At 38.4% G+C, this 12041-nt stretch overlaps 1 protein-coding gene across 14 annotated transcripts in view; it reads right to left on the bottom strand.

The window, feature by feature from the left end:
• Positions 1 to 5285: 5285 nt before the first annotated feature.
• KIAA0586 (KIAA0586 ortholog) overlaps positions 5286 to 12041 on the bottom strand; it is a 113094-nt gene continuing 106338 nt past the window's right edge. For all 14 annotated transcript variants that reach the window (XM_045451103.1, XM_045451097.1, XM_045451100.1 and 11 more), the window contains one exon: positions 5286 to 5630. In XM_045451103.1, coding sequence (XP_045307059.1) covers positions 5479 to 5630 — 152 coding nt within the window. In that variant the 3' untranslated portion in view covers positions 5286 to 5478. The remainder of the gene's footprint in view (positions 5631 to 12041) is intronic.

Raw genomic sequence — 12041 nt, 5'->3', positions numbered from 1 at the left:
CAAAAATGGCCACAAATTCTTCCCACATGTATGCTCCTTTATCTGTGACTGTGCAGATCTTCCTAGGGAGAGAGAGAGACAGACAGAGAGACAGAGTCTATTTCTCTACTCTCTGAGTCTGGGCTTGGACATGTGACTTGCTTGGCCAACAGGGCATTAACACCATGATGTAAGCAGAGGCTTGCAAACTGCTTGCATATCAGAACTCACCCTCTCTTGCTGCTCTTAGGAACCCTCACACCAACACCGTGTGAACGAGCTCAGGCTAGCCTGCTATATGATGAGACACATGGCCCAGATACCTGCGTTGCCTTGCCAACGGCCAGCGACCACCGGGCATGAGAGTGAGGCCATCAACTACTAACAGAGTGTAAATGCATGTGTGCGACCTGACAGCATCAAAAGGAGCAGGGCCAATCTGTCCCCACTGAGCTCAACCAAATTGCTCATCCGCAGAGTTATGAATATATAAATGGTTGCTTTAAGCCACCTGGTTTTGGGGTGGTTTGTTTTGCAAACACAGTGATGCAGATGCAAAAATGCTTTAGAACACTACCAGAAGGAGGCGTTTTAGGCCCTATTGACAACAGTTGGAACAGTCCACTCAGGGGTTAATATGTCATAATGAAAATGAACTTCCAGGGGCGCCTGGGTGGCTCAGTCGTTTAAGCGTCCGACTTCAGCTCAGGTCATGATCTCACAGTCTGTGGGTTCGAACCCCGCATCAGGCTCTGTGCTGACAGCTCAGAGCCTGGAGCCTGTTTCAGATTCTGTGTCTCCCTCTCTCTCTCTCTCTGACTCTTCCCCGTTCATGTTCTGTCTCTCTCTGTCTCAAAAATAAATAAACATGAAAAAAAAATTAAAAAAAAGAAAGAAAGAAAATGAACTTCCAACTCAGACCAACGGACTTCCACTCCCATGAGTGACTGCAAGTTGAGGCTAACGGGAAAAACTTCCCAAGGCAGATGGCTTCAAGGCACAAACAGCTTACGTGAGACCTTCAGATCAAGGAGATGACTTTGGAAGTGCCAAGTCCACCCACGACAATGAAACAAAAACAGAACTTTTTTTTTTATGCCCAATTAAAGTGACTGACTTCCTTGTAAGATTGTTAATGTGTAACTATGGGCTACTGCTTTCCTTTTCTATATTCTCTATAACTCTGCTTTTCTTCATTTCCTTTACCTTGTTTCTGAGAATGATCAAACCACGGCCTCCTCTGCTAAACTGACCTCTTACTGAACCTGTTACCCACTTTGAACTCCAGAGGTCACTCAAATCATGGGAACACCTCTGCTTTAATGCTGGCAAACAACCCCACCAAGGATAAGATCTGAACATCATCTCTATACTTTAGAACATACAGCAAATATTTCCAGACCCAGACACTCAGGCTGGTTGCTCTATAGAATTACACACAGCCAATATTTTATCCAAAGAGCAAAATCAATCAGCTCTTCAAATAATCCTGGGTGTCTATGGCACTTTCAGGACCCATGCAACTGTTGGAGAAAATGACCAAAGGAAATAAAAATACACAGCAAGCTTACCGAGAAATTCCACACAACAACAGTAGAAATACCTCCTATATTACAACTTACATACTTACTCTTAAGGTAACACCTTGTGAAACATAGAAAGGAAAAATGCCCTTGTTCAGAAAAAGTATGCTACAAAGTGTCGACTGAAAGAGTTACCACTGTCATCATAATTCAGGGGAAAAGACATACACTTTCAACTCTATGTATAGATCATATCAATTATGTAGCCCCAGGCCTGCTCTTTATCTGTGACTTCTGTGTACACTGTTCTTGGGATTTCTCACTGGCTACTACGAAGTTTTAAATCCTGTTTAGTCCCGACCATCTGGGTCTTTTCAGAGGTCTCAAAGGAGTGACCTTCCAGAAGTTAGAGGAGTTTGAAGGGATTTTACCTTGGTTAGGGCTCCCTGAATTCGAGAGATGCATCAGGGACTTATCCTTCACAATGGCTGAAATTAAAAATGAGACCATACACATCACAGAGACCCAGGAAAAGAGCTTTGATTTGCTTGCTCCCTTGGCAATTAATGGACCATTACACAGTTTTACAATATTTATTGGCCTCACAAGGGGGGACATCTGCACTCTGGCCATATTTCCTATTGTTTCTAGGTAAACACTTCAGGACAAGAAAAAAAATGTCTTTAGAAAAGACAGACACATGCTGATTATTCTCAAAGGTTTGACAGTCTGAGACTTGGAATCTATTCTCCCGGCATGGGTGAGGTCACATGAAAAAAACTGGCCTTCTGAACTTTTCTACAACTATAATGATGGGATTTCTCACAATAATAATCCTGTTTGTCTTTCTCCAATGCATTTTCAAGATAGTCTTTAAGAGGGCAACCGAAGTGTGATGACTAGATGATGATTCTATATTAGAAGAATCTAGAAGGTTGTGTTCAACCTTCATACCCTAGGATGACAAATCCTTATATGGCTGCCCAGCCTGGTCCATAAGTATTGTTACCACACTGCATGCCCAATGCTCTTCATAGTTAATTTTTGTTAAACAGCACACATAGGAACATATGGTAGAAAGCAGTATTTCCGTGGGATTTCTCAGCAATATCACAGAAATACTAAGGATTCGGTTCCCACTATTGTTCAAGTTACTCATCTATTAGGAAATACCAGAACATCAGGGCAACTTTTTAAAAGATAAAAATGTTTCAACAGCAGAATTATTCTTGGATTAGGGATGGTAATCCACCATGAACTATTTCATTAATTTGATAGAAAAACATTTTGAGTTTTTCATAGAAAAGCCATAAAACTGACCTAAATACATGTTTAGCATTTAAAAAGCAAAATTAAAAGACCAGGACTAGGCAAGTGATAAGAAATACACTGAGCTAATCATCTTTTGAAAATCAAAACATTTATGTACGATTCTAATAGTGCGCACAAAAAGCAAATTTATTTTAGGATGTATACCAAGGGAACATTTTGAATGCCTGCTATCCTGGTGTTAAGGCACGTAAGCCCAGCAATATTCACAGCCTTGATCTTGACAGAGTCTGCCTCTTAGTAGCATGTCTCCTGAAACGTTCATTCTAGAAGTTGGAAATTATAAAGTGAAGTTTTTCAAAGCTTAGAACATCAAAAATGCCATTTAATTTACTTTACACACATAGGTTATTCCAAAAGGTTTGAGGTGGTGGGAGAGGAATATACAGAGTAACACTAGCCAGAAATAATCCCATTAAAAAAAAATACTGATGAGCAGACACGAAACTTGAACTTTTTTACTTGAAAAGTTCACGTAAACAAGGAATGGAATAAATAAAAGATTATACCTCTACCCTAAAGTTTAGAAAAGCCGAGTTTCCTACAGTTAGAGGGGGAAAACTACCAACACCTTTAAAAAATGCTTTTGCTAAAATTCAAAAACATCCTTCTCAAAAAGAAGCTGTAAAAACCAGAAACCGGGGGGTAATGTTTAAAATTAAGTAGTGTTCACCCTATCCAGAGATTTGTAGATGAATATCAAATATGAATTATGATCCAGAGAACAGCATTTTTCTTCTATTTGTTTAATGGGAACCATTACAAGCAGAACTGTCCAAAAGGTTATTCCAAAGAAAAATAGGTTCTAAAGTGAAACCTAAAAAGCATTTCGGTAACCAAATATCTGAGAGAAGCTTGAGGACCTGACATAAGAAACGTGTGCGGGGGTGCCCCGGTGGCTCAGTCGGTTGAGCATCCGACTTCGGCTCAGGTCATGATCTCGCAGTTCGTGAGTTCGAGCCCTGCATCAGGCTGGAGCCTGGAGCCTGCTTCAGATTCTGTGTCTCCCTCCCTCTCTCTCTCTGCCCCATCCCCACTCATGCTCTGTCTCTCTCTGTCTTAAAAATAAATAAAAAATTAAAAAAAAAAAAAACGTATGCAGAAGGCTGACCCATTTCCATGCGTTCTTGCAGCTTCTGTCTTCATTGAGAAGAAATCCTCCAACTCTTCCTAAATTCCCCAGGCAGTGGACCCTACTAGAAGATTAAGGAATTCTTTATTGCTCTTGAGTGGTTCTTAACCTTGAATATACATTTTAATCACCTGGGAAGGTCTTTTTTATTTTTGAATACCAATGCCCAGGCCCTATCCCAGATCAATGAGATCAGAATCCTTGAGAACACAACGCAGGCATTTTTAAAGCTCCCAGAGGCTCTAATGTGCAGCCAGGGCTGAGACCCACTAAGTAACCTACAAAAATGCTGAGGAAAGTCAAGGATGACCATGCTTACCATGTGTTTGACCTTCAGTTGTGAAAGAAAAAAAAATGTTCAGGGAGACGAGTTTTCTTTTTTGCTAATCCTAGGCAACCCCTCTCATTGAGCTTACCCTCTAGTGCAAGATGCTTAAATTCCTCCAGATAATGACACCTGCCATGACTGAGCTCTTATCTGGTGCCAGGCACTGTGCTGAGCACCACTCCCAACATTATCGATAATCCCCATTATCCTGCAACACAAGTATTAAGCCCATTTACCCGGGCAGCCATGAAGAAGGGGCTAAGGTGCCCCTATCATAGAGCATGAAGAAAGCAGAACTGGGACCTATGTATTTCAAAGTTACCCTTTTGCTTTCTTTTAATTTTATAGATTTGTGCTTTGAAAGGTAATCTAATCACATTTCACAGGTTTAAAAAGTAGAAAGGTTTATAAGGTATATAAGAAGTAAACCTCACTCATAATTTTTTCCTGTCACAACTGAAGTTCAAATACACAGAGGCTTCAGTCATCCTCAACTCCATCAATGAGCTTATCACCCAGCTACCCAATCCCTCTCCCTGGAGACAAACAGCAGTTTCTCATGTATTCTTCCAAGGATATTTAATGCATACATAAGCAAATATATGTATGTGAGTTTATGTGTGTGTACACACCATCTATTTGGATTCTTCCCCACCCCATTTTGAACGACACGGTTTTTTTTCATTTTAACAATATTTCTCAGAGACAAATTCCACATCGACACATAAACGTTTTACGATTCTTTTTTGTACTACATAGTATTCCATTGTATAGATTTGCCATCACTTTTTTAGTTAGGCTCTTATTGATAGGCATTAGATTGCTGCCAATTATTTTTGGTTATTAAAAAATTGGTATGAACAGCCTTGAGTAACATCATTTCATAATTAGAGATAATTATACCCACAGAATAAATTCTTAGATGTCAAGTCATGCTCTTTCCACTATTCCATGCTGCCTCAGGATTCTAAGAAATAACTCAGACTCACAATGATTCATATTTTAAATTACTTTATTTAAAAATTTTACCGAAGTACCCACATTATGCTTTTTACTTTAACAAAAAATTAGAAATCATTTTTCAGAATATGCTCAAAAACCAAAATAGTCGGAGACATGGTTTTACGCCAGAGAAAAATGACTTCAAAACCAGTGGCACAAGTATTATGCTGGTTCTCACTTCCCTTTCAGAAGGTATCTTCTCCTGAGGACTCCGTGTCCCCCTGGACGTTGCTAACGCTCAGAGACTGAGAGCAGTCCTCCGGCTTCACCGCGGGCAGCGTCACAGACATCTTGGCAGGTGACGTCTGTGAAGTGAAAAGTGGGACTGTTTTACCACCTGTAAAAAAGGAGAAACTCATTCAGCTAAATAAGCATGTCCTGAGCATTTATGTGTTTTAAACTTTCTTAAATAATACGGGGGGATCAAAACAAGGATTGCATATGAGGTCATTTCTTTTCTCAAGGAGCTCAGAACTTGTCCGAAATGAACCACACCTTCCTTCTTTCCGCTCCCACCCCTAGACAATTATAGACAACATTTTAAAAGTATGTTACAATCTCAACTTTTATGCCCTCCCCCGCAACATTCATATGGTGAAATTTTAATGCCTGACGTGACTACACTATAGTCATAGTATTAGGAGGTGGGGGCTTGGGAGGTACTTAGGTCATGAGGGTGCAGTCCTCACAAATGGGATTTATAAAAGAGAGCCTGTTAGCCCCTTCCACCATGAGAAGGCAATCACTATGAACCAGGAAGAGGCGACTTGATTTTGGACCCCTGGCCTCCAGAACCGTGAGAAATAAAATTTCTGTTGTTTATAAGCCACCTGGTTGGTAGTGTTTTGTTATGGCAGCCAGAGTGGACTAAGACAGTACCCAAATGCCAAAAGTTGTGGTACACATGACAGATGCCAGGCAAGACCAAGTAGGGTGAGAGCCTAGACCTACCCTCTTACTGACTGAGTAACCTTGGCAAAATGTTTCAGCACTCAGAATTTCAGTTCTCCTATGTTAATAGTACCGACCTTGCAGCGTGTAATGAGGATAGAATAGTCTCAGTAAAGAGCTTGACAACAGAGCTCGGCACTTAGTAAGTGCTCAAAAACTAAGAGTTACCAGCACCACTGGACGGTACTATTTAATACAGTACTATCACTACTATTACCATCAAGTAAACAGCGAAGCCGAATTCAAAAACACACTGGAACAGCCCTAAAATAAGGGTTTGCTATTAAAGTTACAAAAAGAACGTGATTTTTTTTTTAAAGCCATGACGTGAACCATCTGAAAACCATCTGAAGTCAAAGGTTTCCAAGGCACTTCACTCTTTTTCCTACTCCTAAAAAATGGACACTCAACTCATGTCATTAATGCTCATTTCTGAGGGTCTAAGAGTGCTGTGCTATTAGCTAACAGAACTGATAGAAGGAAAGCAACGTCAAAAGAAAAAATAATAAAGTGATCATTCAAATATCATTGACATTTGACTTTGGAAAGCATTTTTCCTTGTAAAATAGACTTTTCTTCATTATCTCTACATTTAGCCAAATACAGAAAAAAGCTTCCACCCCGTGGATTGAGACTAGTGGGAGGCAATATAGAAGCTAGCTGGTGGCAGAGGAGACCCAGTCGGGGATGAAGAATTCATTAGTATGTTAAAAAAAAAAAAATCCAGATTTGACTGTAAATGTCGTCTGCCTATACCCTAATTCACTTCTTTACGTTTAAAGCACACTGCCTAAGAATATGAAGAATGCCAACTTGGTATTATTTAAGACCACAAAGATCCTCGTTTCAAATTTTATGGTCTTACAATATATACCTAAGAATAATAAGTGTCTTAAAAACAAATTATCTTTAACAATCTTAGAGAAATCTGTGAGTCAAGAGTCGTAGTCATTTTTCTAAAGCTCCTTTATATTTTTCAAGTAGTTTTCACAGTAGTAAAGTGGATTCTCTGTTACATTTTTATAGGGACCACAGTAAAAGTAGACAGTTCTGGAGATTTCAATGATGACTCAATCACAGCTGTCCGAGAAAATTGGAATACTTGTAAAAGCCAAATTCCTTTCATTTTAGGAAGTCTTATAAAGGCTTTTAATATTATACCATTCCTTTTTGTTACTTGTGTCGAATTCATTTTTTTTTTTTAATAAAAGAAGGTAAGGAAATAAGATTTGGCATCATTATAGCAACATCATAAACTGTAATACCATAGTATAATCTTTTAAGAAGAAAACAATTTTGATGTCAACTTAAATAGAATAAATTTTTACATAAGAAAAGACTTTTTGAAATGTAGCTTTGTCGGGATATGATAAAAACTAAAATTAAGACACAATAAGAACCGCTTTTGAAAAAGATCAAAAGGGGCACCTGGGTGGCTCAACTGGTTGATCGTCTGACTCTTGGTTTTGGCTCAGGTCATGATCCCAAGGTCATGGAATTGAGCCCTGTGTCGGCCTCCACATTCAGTGTGCACAAAACCAAGAGAAGTATCTAAAATCAGAGCTTACTTCCTCAATAAAGTAAAAACTAACATAGAGCATAACTAAAGCCAAAAACAAAATTAATTTTCAGCCCAATGTTCAATGTTATCTTCCCCCAATTAGTCAGAAAAAATCCATTCCTTTAGTTGCTTGCATACCTGTCAAAAACCAAACTGATACCAGATATTCGTCTTTTCTCTGTTATCTGATGTCACAAAACTGCTTTATATGTACCTTTATTTTCTATTATGTGCAGTAAATTACTGATTAAATTGCTCAATGATGTAACAAGAGCTATAACTATTTTTTTTCAGATCTTGAAGAAATTTACAAGTCTCAGAGAACATATTAAATTTGCAGCCACTACAAAGTTATGCTATTTTTCGTAGTTAATGCCTCATATTTACACAGCAATTCAAAATTTTACAAAGATCTTGTTCCCATCATCTTCTCTCATCCTGACAGTAATTCTGAGAGACAGACAAGGCGACTGACGCCCAGAGACATTAAAGTGGGTTTTTTCAAACCATATTCTCACTAGCTAAACATCTCTACTAACCTATTGTATGTGTGGAGCTGAGATGGCGCTGAGATATTCACAGATGAAAAAGAAATAGTTGTCATCCTCAAGAAGCTCATAACCTAGGAGTGGTGACAGACATATATAGTGATACTTAGTTTAAATGAAGTCAAAGTAGCAGTTGAAGTAGGATTTAAAAGAAAAAGGAAAAGAGAACAAAATTAAGTCCATGTAAAGTTAGCATGTTAAAGGAACTCTGTTCTGCTGTCCAAGTATTGATGGGATTGGAGGAATGGTGAGAGAGGAAGGCTGTAAAGGAAGGTCAGGGTCAAGTTCTGTAAATGATGATGAGTCACAAAAGATTCTGAACAGAGAAGTAAGATGACCAGATGCAGTTTAGAAAAGAGAATTCCAACAGCTGCGTGGAAAATAAGGAGGGAGGAGAGAGATCTATGGAAATAGTCCATGTAAAAACTGACAATACTTGCCAGTGGAAAGAGGTATTTTGGAGAGAGACTCAGAACTAATAAAGAATTGAGTATGGCTCTGAAATTACAGGGTTAGTTGACTAAGGCAGGCAGTAAGAAGAACACAAACAAGCTTGAGGCTACGGTGGTATACAGAGGTGTGGAGATACTGGGATTAGTTATATACCTGACGAGTGTGGATGCCTATAAGATGTATGAATGGACTTTTCCAGCAGGCAACTGGAATCAAAGGTGCCAAAGACTGTAAGGCAGTTTTAGAGACAGAATTAGCAGTCATCTACATAGAAAAAATAACTAGAGTAATGAGAACAGTAATCACCTAGGAGAGAAAATAGAGAAGGGAAATGAAGACAAAACTATAAGGAAGGACAAAGAAAGGTGAAAGAAGAGAAAATAAAGAAAAACAAACGGGAATGTCAGAGAGATAAGTAGAAAGAGACCCAAGAATGAAGAGTCACACAAAGTAACAGATGGTTTTCAAAAAAAAAAGTCTACTATAATTCATCTAATTAATTCATAACTGGCAACGTTGAGGTAACTCATCGCTTTTTGTCCTGTATCAAGTATCTTCATTACCCAAAATATATAACTTTTAAAGGTGGTTAAAATAAATCCCATTGATGTAATATGCAATGGGAGGGGCAGGCAAGGAGAGGAGCAGTGATGACATTTCAAGCTTTCAAGTCCCTTTATGATAGGTCAAGTCTGGGGTCCAAATGAGATCTACTGTCCAGTCACTTGGGAACTGTCCCATCCAAATTGTCAGTGTGAGGCTTCTGGAATAGGGCAGAGCTGGGCTCATCCATCTATCCAGTCAACACCGACTATGTGCCAGGCACCATTCCAGATTCTGGAGATTCAGCAGTGAAGAAAACAAAAGCTCCGATCTCACTGCCACCACCTTCCAGCTGAGTGTAGGGCAAATGACAAACAAGTAAGGAAATAAACATAGAACATGTCAGGAGGTGATAAGTGCTATAAAGAAAAATAGGTGATGGCTAAGAGGGGTAGTGAGTGATAACAGACTCTGGGAAAGTTATGTAACTTCTGCAAACCCTAGTTTCCTCATCTTTTAAAGATAAGAGTACCTTTTTCAGGAGTGGGGGGTTTATGAGGATTAAATGAGATAATGCACACGCAGTGTTCTGTATAGTGCTGGCACATAGAAAGCACTCAAAATGGATTAGCTCTTACTTTTACATAACTGGAAACAACTATCCCAAGAGGTAATGGCCCTCAGGATGGACTGAAAAAGGCAATCTGCTTTAGAGGGGATTACAAATGTTTCAGTGAAATGCACTAAGAAAAAAACCCCATAGCTCCAGAAGGCCTCCAAATAGTTATGCTATTTCAACTCTAGTAATTGTGTGTTAGTCAATGAGTTGAGTCAATAAAATGCACCATTTTATCTAAAGTGTTTGTAAATGTGCATTTTGGAAAGACTTTTTGAAGTGTTCATTTACACAGGTTAAACAGTCATTTTGAACTTTAAAAGAGAACTTTTAGACGGGGAGCATTTTTAAAAATCACTTTGATGACTGTTACCAGGCAAAAGCAGTAACCTTCATATCCAGTTATGGTCCTCACAGAATTCAATTTTTTTTTAAAAGAAAAAAGACATCATATCTTAATAAATCATCATTAAATCAAACATAAATTTTCTACCTATATTAAATGTAGTTTGATGCTTTTAAAGTTTGACTTTAAAAATTTCCACAGCCATGTCGTTACTCTATGACGTAATTGTTTCAACAGCTGTTTTCAGAGTTTTTTTTTTAAAGAGACTACTCCTTGATTCCATGTACGTCATTTAACTTGGCATATATTTAAGCTGGGATACCATTGAGTCAGACGGTGTATTTGAAGCTTCCTTAAGACATATTTTAATATATCTTTTAGATGTTTGAAATTCAGTTATTTTTGCTTTAATAATATTTAAAATTCATAAAGAAATTTTGTTTGATATTGGAGTTCTAAGACTAAGGAACAGAAAAGTTAAAACTAATTTATTCTAAGTAATACAAGTAATAATACAGGATTTTTTAAAGTTATTTATTTATTTTGAGAGAGAGAGAGTGTGTGTGTGAGCACAAGTGGGGGAGGAACAGAGAGAGAGAGAGAGAGAGAATCCCAAATAGGCTCTGCACTGTTAGCGCAGATCCAGACGCAGGGTTCGAACTCATGAACCGTTGAGATCGTGACCTGAGCTGAAATCAAGAGTCAGACGCTCAACTGACTGAGCCACCCAGGCACCCCAATAATATACAATTTTTAATGCCCACTTAAGATTTTGCCTATGAAGTTGTGTTTCATGTGCAGAAGAAATTTTTGCCTATATGTTGTATGTATATTTCTAAAAATATGCCTAACGCTGTAAAAGCTTTTTGGGTTTAGATAATGCATTTCATCAGCAGGTTTCAGATTCTGACTCTAATCCTCAAACATTTGGCAATCCATTATTCTATCTGTGTCACTTGCAAACTGAGAGGAATCCAAACAAAGCATTCTCTCCTAACACATGAGACAAGCAGAGAAAGAAGGAAAAGTTTCTTTAACAGCTTTATAGAAGAAGAGTATAGCATCTCAAACTCTTCATTCAGATTAAGTAACACACAAGGCACAAGTGATATATACGAATCTGTGGCATTCTTCTGTGATATGATGAATAGATAGCTGAATGACTTTAAATTGTTTGGATTTGGGTTTTTCCACATGAAAACAAAGATTGGTTTCTTATAAACTACAAATTTAAAAGTAAAATTAAAAAGGAAACAAATGTAATCGTCTTTAATCCATGTACATAAAGGATCTTAAGCATGGATGAATGACCGGGATCTGCGAATGCCCTGAAAAATTATGAAGTTATTTTCACACAAGTACAGTTTGGGAGGGAAACAGATGGTCATAGCTTTCAGTGCTCTAAAGGGATCGGTGCCCCGCAAATATTTAAGAACCACCGACTTAAAGGATATTCCAGCCCCATGTGCAAGTGAATCACATTCTTTGAGCTGTTTTTCCAGCACTAGTGGTGAAATACAGGAATTCCTGTCCTGTTAATTGTGGATGCCTATTCTCTCTGAAGATAATTTGGTAATTTGCACTTACCAAACTGCACTGTAATTATTTAGGAGTCTGTCACTTGCTCTGAGTAATATACCCCTTAAGAGCATGGACTGGGACTTCTAGTCTTTGCTGTCTGACTAGGACAGTAGGTACACAGTAAGTATCTGTGGCCTTATCAACTCAAT

Source organism: Leopardus geoffroyi, chromosome B3 (genome assembly GCF_018350155.1).
Source record: "Leopardus geoffroyi isolate Oge1 chromosome B3, O.geoffroyi_Oge1_pat1.0, whole genome shotgun sequence".
NCBI lineage: Eukaryota > Metazoa > Chordata > Mammalia > Carnivora > Felidae > Leopardus > Leopardus geoffroyi.
Note: the sequence above shows the minus strand (reverse complement) of the source record. Positions and strands in the feature narration are given on the sequence as shown.